This window comes from Macadamia integrifolia, chromosome 8 (genome assembly GCF_013358625.1).
Source record: "Macadamia integrifolia cultivar HAES 741 chromosome 8, SCU_Mint_v3, whole genome shotgun sequence".
NCBI classification, from domain to species: Eukaryota; Viridiplantae; Streptophyta; class Magnoliopsida; order Proteales; family Proteaceae; genus Macadamia; species Macadamia integrifolia.
In genome coordinates, this window is record NC_056564.1 from 3,249,845 (window position 1) to 3,264,364 (window position 14,520).

At 35.9% G+C, this 14,520-nt stretch overlaps 1 protein-coding gene across 1 annotated transcript; it reads right to left on the reverse strand.

Annotated features, from left to right (window-relative positions):
* Positions 1–2,326: 2,326 nt before the first annotated feature.
* LOC122085721 (U2 small nuclear ribonucleoprotein B''-like) lies at positions 2,327–13,928 on the reverse strand. Its single transcript, XM_042654241.1, has 5 exons — positions 13,734–13,928; positions 9,591–9,763; positions 6,015–6,108; positions 4,870–4,952; positions 2,327–2,886 (listed from the first exon to the last, which is right to left on the reverse strand). The coding sequence occupies exons 1-5, from the start codon at positions 13,804–13,806 to the stop codon at positions 2,608–2,610; spliced, it is 702 nt and encodes a 233-aa protein (XP_042510175.1). The 5' UTR covers positions 13,807–13,928; the 3' UTR covers positions 2,327–2,607.
* Between the last annotated feature and the right edge of the window lie 592 nt (positions 13,929–14,520).

A 14,520-nucleotide genomic window follows, 5' to 3' on the forward strand; every position in this document is an offset into this window, starting at 1 on the left:
ACCAACCAACAAACCGCAATGTAATGAGAAAGCCTCTCTTATTAGTGATGCCTGTGATATTGATGTCAATGTTATCCAAATAGCTTGTCAAGTCCACTTATCAAGGGGAAGACAGACTCTAGGGGGATAAAAGTAATCTGTCTTGTATGCCATGATCACACCCCACCAACCTTAAAGAGATTAAGATACAATTAGAATATATTAAAAGAAAATAGTATAACCATGAGTAAACTAAAAACCACAATAAGCTGTTGTTAGTGTATGGTTCAAGTCTACCAATCAATATATATATATATATATTCATTTAAAGTTTGTCAACAAGTGCAGGCTTAGCTCGTGATCGATTTGTCACAGTTAAGGGAGAAAAATCAGGCTTGAATCGCTCTTCTTAGAGTACAAGGAATAAAGTGGTGGTAGAATCTGATCTATCATAAGGTCAAGTGATCCATCATTGTATCTAATAGAATGTAACTTCCATTCTCACAAGTTAGCTTGCCAGGTTAATATTTCTAAAAAAGAATTTGGATAAAGACTGTTTTTCCTCTTTTCAACAGTAATTATTTCTCGGAACATGAATCAAACCCATGTTTGAACTAAAATTGAGATACTTATACAAGTTTTTTCCTCTCAGATATCTGAAAAAGTTGACAATAAATTCTTTCAAAATTAACTATTCGCCCCTCTATTAGAGGCGTTCCAAAAATGCTAAGGCCATGTACATTAAACAATTATGGCAAAGCCAATCATGGCGATATCCTACCCATGTGTGGCCCTAATGTCTTTCATGAGGTTGGCACTAACACTTCCAATTTTTATCTTTTGGTTCTATGGCAACCTAACTAGCTTAATGAGATACCATACAAGGTTGTCTTCTCTCATTAAAAGGGCAAATGCCGACCAGAAAAAGCCTACTCTGGTCGGTACCCGACCGAGGAGTTCATGCCTAATTGTTTAATCACCACAATCATGTCATTACAGACTAGTATTATTATTTATCACTGTTATCATCATCAGACGAGTTCATTCCCCATTGTTTATATTAATCACCACCATCATCTCATTACAGACTACTTTTTCTTATTAATTACTGTTACCATCAGAAGTCTGTGTCCATAGAGTTAGTTATATACATACCTGTACAAAGTTTTTGGGGCACAAAAGCCACCACCTATGATATTAGAGCAAAAAGAATCATTTTGCAACTACTTATAGTAAATAACTGTTCAAGACCATAAGCCATATGGAGTTTAAAAAAAGGAAAAGAAGACAACCTAAAAGCTTGAACTATGTGGTTATAGATATGCTTTCATATAAAATCATGCAATCTTTACCTTAAAGCTTAGTTCCTTGTGAAATACTCTCTAGATATTTATGGTGTATGGAGATAAAGACTCTTTAATTCCTCAACCACTTCAACAACCTCCACAACTCATAACAAGATATTTGTTAATGTATGCAACTGTGAGTGGGTACTTTCTAGCAATAAAAAAGTGTGTGGGTAGCTACTTCCGGAAATTTATGTATTATTGTATCATCCACTACACAGAAAAGAGAGATATCCCTGAAACAAAACATGACCGCCCCCATCCAACCAAAATTACAAAAGAAATAAATAAAGTTCTAAAGCATATATCTAACAATCACATTAGTTATAAGATGTTGGTATTGCACATCCAGGAAGTCAGGAAGTCATAGCTACAATCATGACACTTCTTTCTGAAGTATCATCTGTTGTTTTCTTTTACATTACCTGATTCTGTCATTCTGACTGCTCCATACATCTTAAAAGGATGAAGTTTAAATGCCCAGAGATATTTCATTGATTTCAACCCCCAGACCACAGATCACATCAATGTTTTGCAAGGATGAGAACCAATCATCACTATAGGAGGGTTTTGTGCCTTATGTTTCCCTTTTAAGAGCAACAAATAGAATTAAAAACCCTGCCCTTTCAAAACCTTCCTGCATTTGATACAGGACAGAAGCTTTTACCCTAGAGCATCTAAGACCAATATAAGTAGAGACATGCAATGGTAAGTATAGATAAATAATCAGCAGAACCTTTAACCAGAATGCTTAAATATTGTCCTCGGTAAACCTGTTCTCTTTTCTCCATCAGATCTCAGTACGCTTCTCGGCTGCAGACAGAAAGATTCATAAGCCATAGTTCCTGTTGAACCCAAGGCCAAGAACATGAGGACCATGGATCCAACATTGCAGATGTAAGACAAATTAGGTATTTGGTTAACACTCTCATCATTACCAATGCAGTGGCAAGTCCAAATAAAACCAATAACCATGACGCTTTTAACTATCCAGAAGAATATCGACCAGACTGGAGAAGACCAATTCATAGCAAAGACATAAGTGAGTCCGGACCTTGGTTAGTCCAACTAAACAGTGAAACAATGGTTATACATGTCGTGTGTGTCTGCAAAAATTTTCAAATTTTGATATGAAACAAACAATCCAAAAAAAAAAAAATGTTTTTTCTAATTCTAATTGTCTTGATGATTTCATATGGTTACAAAATTACAGTGCGCATATGGCTTCTGTAGCCATCATATTTCTCAGAAAATTCAGGACACATACCACTAAAAGATTTAGTTATTTCTTGGCATAATTGATGGCCATAGGGTTTTGGGGAGTAATCTTGAAGCCCTGCAGGGCCTGCATGGCAATTGATGACTGCACATCATCTTCAAACTCTACAAAAGCAATACCAGGCTTTGCTTCTATCATTCGTACTTCCTTGAAACCTGGGTATTGTTGGAATAGCATTTGCAGCATCATACTTGTAGTCTCATGGGGTAAATTCTGGATGAAAAGTATATTGTTTGGAGCTGCAGCTGCATCCTGAGCACCTGCCTTTCCTTGGAAAGAAGCCTATGCAAAAATAACAAACAATTAAAATAAGAGGCAAAAGAAAAAGAGAATTCATAAGCAGACCTCACAGAATGTCCATATTATTCAAAAAGATTAGGTATACGAACGCATGGAAAATCACCCTGTGCTTACCAGAGCATATAAGAGGGGGGGGGGTTAGTTCCAAAACAGAACTCTCATCATCACTCATCATCATCCAATGATGGGGGGAGCATTCCTTGATGAAAACTCAGTGGCTTGGTTATGCTTTACAGAGTGTTGGTTCAGGTTTGGTGTTTTCAAGGCATAAGAAATAGGATTATTTCCGTCACTTTTATTTGATCTTCATTTGAGATGGTCAAAAGTTCTTTATTTTGCGTTATCTCTGTGTTGTTTGATAGCTTATCAAGTTACATATCCAATGAGACCAAGATCTTACAATTCTGAGCTATATTTGGAAATCAACAACAAAAAACTCACTCTTATCTCAACTTAATGGGGTTGGCTACATGGATCCGAGTGTCAATCTAAGATGGGATTTCGACTTTAGAAAGTCTGATGAGATTAAAGTTCTACACAAATTATATTTCTTAAATTAGTGGTTTTATTTAGCAAAAGAGTTGAAACACATTAGTGGTTTTATTTAGCAAGAGAGTCGAAGCACTTGAGTTGCCAAAATTGTTTTTAGAGTTTAAATACGAATTTTAATAAGAGTCGATAAGTCAGATTCACCTCAACTCAACTCAACTCAACTCAGACTTATCCCAACTAGATGGGGTTGGCTATATGGATCATCTTCCACTAATCAACTCTATTCAAAGATACACTTGTTACCGGACCTCAGCTCTGGTGTTTTTTCTCACTTCTCCTAGAGACATTTTAGGTCTGTCTCTAGCTCCTCCAATCTGAATCATATCATTCATCCCAGTGCAAAGTCAAACTTGTGTTGGGAACTTGGGTCAGGCTATTGGCTATATGAAGCGTTGTATAAAACATATTTCAGATGGAAAATGGAATAGTTTTTTTTGTTACAATTAAGAAAATGGTTCTCCGTCAAGTGGTTCGATACAAATCATAGCCTTGTTCATGGTTAGCATGCCTCTTCTCTCTCTCTCATTCATTTTTCCACAACTCTTTTAGGGCCCAGTTATCCAGCCGGATTTTGTAATCTGTCTGCATCATCCAAGTTCTTCCCATGGAATATTTCAATCCTTTGAAATCCTTCTTCGTGAGAAAAATTGAAATGAAAGTTCAGTTGACACTTATGAATATGCAGCTACCTTTTAATTTTAAAGCTCTGAGCTAGCCTTACTGATGTGTCCAACAGAGACATTTTGGATCAAAATTATTAGATTGAATATTACACACCAGAATATATGGACGCATATTATATGTGATGTTACTTGATATGGATCTAATAGTGTTATCGAATTAAGTTCAAACATTACCTTCTGATTGTTATTCGGTTGATTGAAAATGAGATTTTTTCTTCTCTTTTTAACGTTCTTAGAACAAACAAATTCTGCATTTGGTTAAGACAAATATAATGCATCAAATATTTGCTTTATAACAATCTTTCCATCTGGAAATGAAGGCAATTCTAGATTGTGACTATGGTTTATGTCTGAGTTTGACTGAAGGAGACAAAAGGGTGACATAAAAGTTAACCATAATTCAGGGGGGAAACAGAGGTGCAGATGAAGGATGGTGGAGCTTGGTTCTCTTTGCACGAGGTGTTTGGCCTGATGAAAAATAAGCAGAATTTAAATTGTAATTGATTTTGCAAAAATTTTCTTTGATCCACACTCTGAAGTGCATAGATCATTTCCCTGTCTCAGTAGAATTTAGCCACTAAATTTTTTTTTTTTTTTAATAAAAATGAATATACTCATTGATGTTTTATAGGATTCAATTGACACTGACAACTGCCTTCAAAAAGAATTAAAATAATGACACAATATCTAGTGTAATTCAAAAATAAAAGTAAAATGACAACAAACTTACAGTGGGGCCGCCATTTATGTTATCGCTAGTACCATTAGCAGTACCAGCAGATTGTGGTGCCTCAGCCTTTCGTTTTCTTTCAGCTGCAAACAAAGATTCAAATAAAACAAATGCTACCAAAACATAGTAAAACTGAAATCGTTAAGAGATCAACAGGTTAAACACTTCTAACAACTAGTCAGTCAGGAAAATGATGTCTGTACCCTAACATTTTGAAACTAACAACAAAAGCGCTGCTCAAAATGGTATGCACCTCCATTCATGCAAATATATTTGTGATGGTATTACATTTTAACTGGGATTAAATGAAAACATTTACAAGACTATGTTCTGAAATATTATATTAAGGATAGTGAAAAAAAAATTTGCACCCTCTGGTTGACCATATTGAAGTGATATACCAAAATGTTTTCCAGATTTTAGTACCAAGGAATAGTCAACAGAATCCCAAGTTTCACTTCAGGTTGATTAGAGTTGTTCTCAAACTTTCCATCCCCAATCAAATCATGTTATACCTTTCTACTCCCCAACTAAAAGAACCAAAGAAAAAAAGACTTCTCTCTGCCACCTCTATGGCTGAAAATCAATAGTTTGTAGACCATTCTTTTCATTCATGAGAATGATCAGGCCTCGTTGAAGTGAAATAAATTTTTCATTGGCAAAAAGAATAGTAAACTGAAATGAAAATAAAATGTAAAAACAAATTTTTATGGTCCTAGGCTTGGGGCAATGTTGATGTAAAGCGATATCGGAAACAAGTGGAAAACAGGTAAAATAAAATTCGGTGTTATTTTTAAGAAGAAAATGGAAATGGTCGTTTAAAATAAAATATTGCCCAACAAGAAAAATATGTGGGGCCAACAAAAATTTGTGTTGCATCCAAAAGCAAGAAAACTAGTTTGGATCTAAAACTTGTTGATTTTACTTCACTTTTGGCATTTTCACTTACATTCATTTCATTCCATTTCTTATTCTACCAATAGAAATGGTACTTCACTTAACCAAACAGCCCTAAAAAAAGTAGAAAAGGGGAACCATGAAATTCATCATATCAACAGTTGTTTTTATCTGATTAAGGAAAAACAAAAAGGACAACATTCCAGAAGACTGCTACCCTTTACAGAATATTCCTTAGAAACACATACCTTTTTCTTCCTGCTTCTTTTTCTTCTCCCGTGGAACATAAGACCCATCTGCCTTTGCAATACAATCTGACTTTGTTTTTGCATATTGTATCCGCTGCAACAAGTAAAACATACCCAATTAAAGTAAGTTCACACATTAAACCCTACGTTAAGTACATCCTCCCTCAACAAAATATGATACCAGTATCTGTCCCCCCCCCCCCCCCCCCCCCCCACCCGCCACCCACACCTCCCTTCTTACGAGTAATGTGACTGCGGGTTATACATACCAGAACAGAAGAAATGATTAGATCTGGAAATAGTCATACACAATGAGATGTATCACATATTTATCAAAGTGTTCATACAAATCTCCTGTCACATAATTGTATTATCTCATGGACTCATACACATCTATAAATATCTTATTAACGCACACATTAACAATAGCCACAAGGTATATTCTGAAAATCTACGATATTTAAGTTTAGAAATAAACCTACTGCTAGAAGAATTGCAAAACATTCAATGCACTTCAAAGTTCCAAAGGAAGCTAACCAAGTTTACCAGGGAAGGACTGGCTTGCAAATTTGTACTTTATGAGAAAGAACATAGCAGTTTTGTGGGTTCACAAATATAGAAAACATAAAACTATGGAAAGAGAAATTCTAGGGAGACCACCATAATCCTTGACCACACCTTGACCTGACTGTATTTAGGATCAGGGCAGACCTAGGGGCTCTGGCAACTTGAGAGTTGTTGTTTTTAATGGTTCCCTGAAAAACTATAGCTATAACAGAGATCATCCTTACTCTTTAATATAGAAGCTTTTTGATTCTCATTGAGTGCAAGCATGCCTATCATCCCTAAAGTCTTCTAATTGCGCCATGTAGATAGATGATTTGACTATCCTGAATTCCTGATAAATGTAACTATATAACTGTTATATAAAAGCACAAACTACTTCAAGGTGTTTGGTATTCACTAGACAAATATACCCTTTGTAATGAAATTTATAATTCTGGGGTCCCTCTATAACATTTCATCATACAAAGAAACTTCTTACGACCAAGGAAACCTCATACGTCCTAAATATAAGGAAATCAATCCTCAATACAAGGATCCTACGACGAACGAACTCTCTCCCTCTCAAGAATAAGAAGACCGCTAGGATCAAAATTTAGATGTAGACAATGGAAGAACAAGAAGAAACCTCTTTGGTGTTGATCTTGATCTGCAATTGCCAATCTGAGACCAGTGAGTATGCACCTCTTTTTCTTCAGTTTTCTGGCCTACTTTATAAGTTTTTCTTGCTTTTTCATAGTTCTGCCTGGATGACATTTGTTTTTAACTAGTGGAAGTAATTTATGATGAAAATAAAATGGTTTTATTCATGACAAATTAACCTTTTATATTCTAACCCAAATATGACATTTCTGGGGGTCTCCAATTACCTTTGTGATCACCAAAGAAAAGCAAGGGAACACTGATATCCACTTGCCCTGATTCACATGTGATGTTAATTCCAACCAATCCTAGTACTTGAAATTTCAATGAGTAGAGCTTCATCTTCAGTCAAAAAGAGTATATCTTAGTTAGTAAATTCCATTACATCATTCAATTCAACGGAAGAATCAAATTACAGTGTGCATAGATGAACTACTTCCGCTCCTCATTATCTCAAGTGGAGCAACCTTCTTGGGCTCCCCACTTTCTGAACATCTGGTACTCTCTCTTTCTCTCAACTCTGTGCCACACCCTCTCAGTTTGACTCTCACACCCACCAACTCTCTCTCTCTCTCTCTCTCTCACACACACACACACACACCATGAACAGGTGCAGGTAAAGAAGCTAATTCAAAAGCATAGTATTAGATTAACATCTTGGAACATATGACCTTTAACAAGAAAGAGTTTAGAATTGATAGATATAATGAGAAGAAGAAGAATTAACATAGCTTGTATACAAGAGACTAGATGGAAGAGTAAAAAAGCTAAAGAATAGATGACAATAAACTATGCTATGGTGGGGATAAAACAAATAAAAGTGGGGTGGAAATAGTAGTAGACAAAGATTAAAAAAGTGACATCAAAGATCTTAAAAGAATTAGCAATAGAAAAATATCTATCAAACTTGTGTTAGGAAAAGAGGTAATCAATATAATTAGGGCTCATGCATCTCAAAATGATTGAATGAAAATACTAAGAAACAATTTTGGGAACACATGGATAGGTACTTAGGTAGTCAAGGAGCAAAGATTATTATAGGGGGAGATTTAAATGGGCATGTTGGAAGAGATAGTAGAGGTCATGAAATAATTAATGGATATGGTTTTGGAGATAGGAATGAAGAGACTTCAATTTTAGAATATGTGTCGCTTATTATCCATAGTAAAAACAAGCTTTGAAGAGAGAGAAAAACATTTAATAAACTCTAAAAAAATGTGCAAAATAGTAGCCAAATAGAGTTCTTTTTAACTAGAAGGACCAACATATTATCATGTAAAGAATGTAAGGTTATACCAGGGAAGAGCCTAACCATGCAACATAGATTAATGGTCATAGATATGTGTTTTAAAACACTGAATTGTAGAAAATGTGAGATTATTTGCCCTAAGATAAGATGGTGGAACTTAAAAGGAGAAAAATTGATAAATTAGTAAAATAGGGAGGGTGGGACTTCGATGGAGACACTAATATGATGTGGAACGAGATAACTACTTATATTAAGAATGTAGCTAAAGAGGTTCTGGGCAAATCTAAAGGAGAACGACATTCATCTAAGAAAACTTAATGGTAGAATGATAAAGTTCAAGCAGGTATTAAGGCTAAGAAATTGACTAAAGGTGAGAAGGATTTAAAGAAGTATAAATTTGCTAGAAATGAAGATAAGAATATATTAGGGGAAGAAAGGACTAAGAAATATAATTTTCAATTTGAGCTAAAAGGAAGGGGAAAAAGATATCCATAAACCAACTAAAATGAGGGATGCATCTAAAGTGAAGATGCTAAAGTATTAATAAGTGATAAGGATATTAAATAGAGATGGAAAAACTATTTCTGCAACTTACTAAATGAAAACAATACAAGTAATTATTTTAGAAAGTTGTAATAACCATCAAGAAACCACAAGTCTTAGATTTTTTTTTTCTTTCTTTTTTTTTTTTTTTTTTTTTGGGGGGGGGGGGGGGGTGGGGGGGTGGGGTGGGATAAACCACAAGTTAATAAAGACCATATGGAAATCTTAGGCCATATGGAAAGACCATATCCTAAGTTTCTCCAAGGTGATTCCCTTCTTTTTACTAAGCTAACTCTTTGGAATTCTTCATACTCTTACATACACTAGATCATATTGTTCTCACCCAACAATACAGATTGGGCAATAAATACAAACTTCCAAAAATTTTCCATCAGAAGCAGTTACAGTGAAAAATCCACTAAAAGCCTCTTTAACTATTTAAGACATCTCCCTTCATGATAAATTATCATTTGTCACCCGTAAAATACATGATAGCTGCAAGTCCAGTCTGATGTCAAAAAATTTTAATCCATACTTAAAACACATATTAAGTGTTGATGTAAATTACAAAGACTAACCATGGGCTTGTCATAAAATGGAAAGTTCTGCATTTGACGCACTGCATTACTAGCAACTGTAACTTCACTAAATGCAACCCATGCTTGACCTCGAAGCTTTGGTGTCTTCAAGGCAACAATATCCAAGATCCTTCCATACTGAGAGAATAAAGCATAAAGAGATCTCTTCAGTTCTGAAAAAAGAAGAAACAGAGTTACTAATGCATAAAGCACTCAATTCAATTATTTGAATTTTATAATAAGAAACGTAATTAAACATGTATGGTTTTAAACAAGGTTGAATGGCAAAAACAGGATTCATGGAGCCAACCCCATTAGTAGGGAAAAGGTATAGTTGAGTTGAGTTGAGTTGAGTTAAACATAGGTTAAACATTTTTACATTTAGCTTACCTGTTCAACGCAACAAAAGATAATTACAGAACCAATATATATAGCTAGAATACAAAAAGGTCAACCAAACCATCAGAACATATTTTCTATTTCTTCTTTTTTCATCCAATACTCTGATGTTTTTCAGAACTAATGCTTCTGCAGTGAGGATTTCTTCTTGTTACAGTTTCAAAGGCACCAGTAAATATGCTCAGCCCAATGCATAAGTGCCTAGAACTGAATGGGCCAAAACAAACAGCCCAGCTGGTAACCAACATTGATATCCATGAGAACAAAAGATGAACCTAGATCCTAGCAAATCTCTCTACAAATCAAGTTCCTCCATGTGTCAGTGCTCAAATCGTCACCAGAGGTTCCCAATTCAACACATTAAAAACCCAACCCAATTTTTCATACTTTTACTATAACATGAACCTAATTCCTCATTGGCTACTGTCTTTCCAGATGAAAAATCCCTCTTAGACCTAGTCATCCTTCCCAATTGCTTTCAAAGTTTTATTCACCCTAAGTAATTATGTTGTTCTTCAAGTTCAAACCCCCCGAATTATCCTAGCTGTTTTCTTAAAGGCCGTACATCAGATATACTGTCTTAAAAATATCTGCATTCATCATGGGGTGGAAAAAGAGATACAGAGAAATTGCATAGTCTTTTCTTACTACCTCACATGGAAGGCTATTTTGTTCAAGCAATGTGCTCGAGGTGGGTCCAGTGTGAAAAAAAAACATTCATTCCCTTATTAAATTGCTCCTTTCATTTTAGTTTGGCAGATTCAGAACAGGCATGACAAAAAGTGTGTACGGTAATTCATTCCACATTGGCTAAGATGCAACATCCCTAATTGGCAAACAAACTGTTCTTCCATCTTGAGCCTAAGCAGGGATGAGGGGAAAAGTATCTCAAAAGGAATGATTGTTCAAGACCTAATCCCTCCACCTAAGCATGAACTGGAAGAGAACTTGATGCAGAAAAAAATCTATAAAAACAAAATCTAGAGGATGAAATTCTGGGATCTGTTGCCTAGTGCCACTTTCTGGAACCTCAAAAAAATATATAAATAAATAAAGGTATGGAGGTCATTTTTGTGTAAAGTACAACCTTCTATTGCACAGCTCTTTGAGGCCCTGTATAGCATATAAAGGGCCTTTTCCCCCCTTTACCCTTTTACTTTTTTCTACTTTTACTGTTAATTGGAAGAGAACTCAATGCAAACTTTGCAAAGGGTACAGCAAGAATCTACAGAGAATCAAGAGGTCAAACATTGGGATCTATCACTTGGTGCCACTTTGTGGATCCCTTGTAAACAAAGAAATATGAGATTTAGAAACATCGCAATGAACCTTCAGATCAGCTCACTGGAAGGGAAAAATAGTTGATAGTTTGGTGGACTTCATCTGTAACTAATTCCAGGTAGTGTGTACTTCCTCTATCTGAAGGGCATGGAGGCCACTTTTGTCTAAAGCACAGCTCTTTGAGGACTTATAGAGCATATAAGGGCCTCTTTTTACTTACACAAGATAAGGTATCACAACCCATGGCCACCACGTTACTAATGAAGGTGGAGGTCTCTGTTGGTTGCAGAGTCATCTCTGTCAGCACTTCTGCAACTAAAAATAGTTCTAATTGTAGTAAGTTTACTGAAGTTGGACATCCAGTTGGAGACATCACTACTGCTTCTATCAGCTTAGCCAACTAGATTCTGGATAATTGTCTTAAAGAAAGAACCCAGTTTTCCGATGCTGTACTGAAGAGATCTTTTATGCTTCTAGATATATTTTGTTATTGTGAAAACCATTTGTATGGGGAGAGAACAAATTAGAGCGGCAGATGCCTTCACAAAAGTATACAAAACATGTTAAGAATTCCATGACGTACCTGAGATCCCAAGCCACTCTCAACCTCTTCTTTCATAGATAAATCTGGTCCCTTAATCTAAGGATATCAGTTTCTGTAGTATAACTATCTCTATTTTATTAGTAATTAGGAAAGGCTCCTACTTGTGATCCCCCTGTTGGTGTGATTTTAATTGAATATAAGGGTTTCAAGACAAATAAGAAACAATGTATTCAAGCTGGATTGTTTCCAATGAGAAAAACAATGCCAACAACAATTTACTTCCAAAAGCAACCAATTTTCAGTTTTGGTAATTATGTGATAACAAGGAAGTCAGTCTGCCCTGTAACATCTACGATCTACATATGCACGTGAATATAGAGCAAAGTGTTGAGATACACTACTGAATGAGGGGACACTTTGACTGTTCTCTAGACAGTTACAGACTTCTTGGAAAAACCCTCTTCTTGCAAAAAGAATTTCATTGTCATCCTCAATTAGAAACCTCTTTGCTACCTGACATGCGCCCATATAATTTTTCTAATCTTTCTTAGGGGTGTAGAGTCTTAATCAAACATTAACAAAACAGTATAATGCTTCATAATGTCAGAGATTCAAGGACATGTAAAAGCTCCAAGATGTCCTAAGGAAGTCAAGATCCATGCTATTAGTGGCAAAGCAAAAGACACCAAATACTATCAACTTTATTCACAAAAAAAAACCAGACCCACTACCTGGATAACCTTAGATGCACATAACACCTGTGCCCTGTACAAGGAAAAGGGACAGGTACAACTCAAGTATACGGTTAAGGCACCAAATGATACATGAGCATCTAGCTAGCCATCTTATGGTCTAGTAACTTAGTAAGAACATGCTCAAGCCAATTATGTCATATTAATAGGAATAATATGTATCAGGCATATTATGATCATCCCTTTGTATATTCCCTAAACACTAAGGTCCTTCAAGCAGTCAGCATATCAAGGCTTTTGAAAAATGAATAATCTCTAGTATCTCTAGTCATGGCCCAATCAGTAGAGTAATGCATTTCTATGACCTCATATTCCAATATCTTCAAAAAATGAAAAAATGCCCATGCCAGAAACTGTGGAGTGAGTTCCACATTTTCACAGGAACTCTTCAGTGCACAACTAAATGCACAAGAGATCCATATTTCTTGGGTAGAAGTAGTTATTCACCCTTTTTCCCTATTTTCTAACCAGAAACGCATCTTAATAGTTCAAATCTATGCATTTGAAGGCCCTGGTTCAGACTCCAATCTCAACTGACAACTGAATTTCGAAAGCAACCAAAATCACTTCCACCCCAAACTAAGTCTTTTCAATCAAACCATGCAATGCAGTCTGATGTTTGCAGCTTAAGCAAGAAAGCAAGTTCATAAATAATTCACTAAGGGTTTCGACTATTGGGTTGCATTCTCAACCACCTGAATGTTTTCTGTCCTACAACCAAACAAAAGAAAACCTCAAACTGGATCAAAAATTTGAACATTACCTAGCAGTTAAATTCCTATCTTACTCTTATTAATACTGCTATATGAAGATTCCAAACAATCCATTTCAGTCTGCTCCATTGACAAACAACTTTGCAACCAAAATTTCCACACCAAACTTTCAATTATTTAAGAATTTAAGATACAAGTAGAATTCAAATCATCAGATGGTAAGACAAGACGCCGCCATCAAGAGGTTTCAGAAAGCTTGAATAACTCATGGAACTGATACCAAACACCGAAACGATAAAAATATCGTATATGAAATAGTGTTCCAATAAGGAGGCATTCTTGCAGAGATTTCCAGAAACCCTAATGCTACACTGAGAGACACGGGCAGAAGGAAAAAGACACAGAAAAACACAAAAGAAAAAAACCTACAAAAGTAATGGGTTTTGGAGCATACCTTCTTTCTTGACTTTCTCATTGAGGTTTTTAATGTAAATGGTCTGGCTTGGAGGAATATCCCCTGAGAGCATGGCGGCAGTGAGCGAGGTAGAGAGCAGAGAAGAACGCAAAAGCAAACTGTGAGAGGAGAGACACAGACAGAAAGACTCGACCACCAAAGCTCATGAGTTAAAGCGAAGGCCTCCTGACCGGAAACGAGTCGTAGCTCGTGACTCATGAGACAAGCCCACCATACCAGTTAATAAATGGGTTGGGCTTGGTAACACACTCATTGCAAACCAATCGGGATGGCTTTCACCTCTGAAAGGGGGCTCCGTCTAAGGGTGTCAATCAGCTCGGTTTTGGTTTTTCAGATCGGTTCAGAGGGATGATGCGGAAAACTGAACCAAAGTAAATACTCCTATACTCAAATCAAATTTAAACCAAATCAATTTGATTCAATTAATTTGGATCGATTTTGAATTCAATAATCGGTTTGGTTTCAATTATAAATTAACACCCTTAGCTTTGTCTATTGTAATCATGATTTTATAACATGTTTAGTTGCGTGGCCATTGTGCCAACATGGGGACCAACCAAAGGAGAGGTACAAGCATCCAACAGGGTAGTATGATCTTTACGCCGCTATTTGTGTCTACTAGGCATTGGGAGCGTGACCAGGTAGCGATTTTCTTAAACTTGATCTTTGATTTCCTATTGTAGGTGTTTACAGCTTGAAAGTTGCTGCTCCAAGAATTATTTGTAAAATTGAACTGAAGGCCTTTTTTTCTTTTTTTTGGTTGTGG

Coding starts and splice junctions, on each gene's coding strand:
- LOC122085721 (XM_042654241.1), bottom strand. CDS start 13,806: ATGCTCTCAGGGGATATTCCTCCAAGCCAGACCATTTACATTAAAAAC. Junction 6,109..9,590: donor CATTTTATGACAAGCCCATG/GTTAGTCTTTGT, acceptor TACTTGTTGCAG/CGGATACAATATGCAAAAAC. Junction 2,887..4,869: donor ACATAAATGGCGGCCCCACT/GTAAGTTTGTTG, acceptor ATTTTTGCATAG/GCTTCTTTCCAAGGAAAGGC.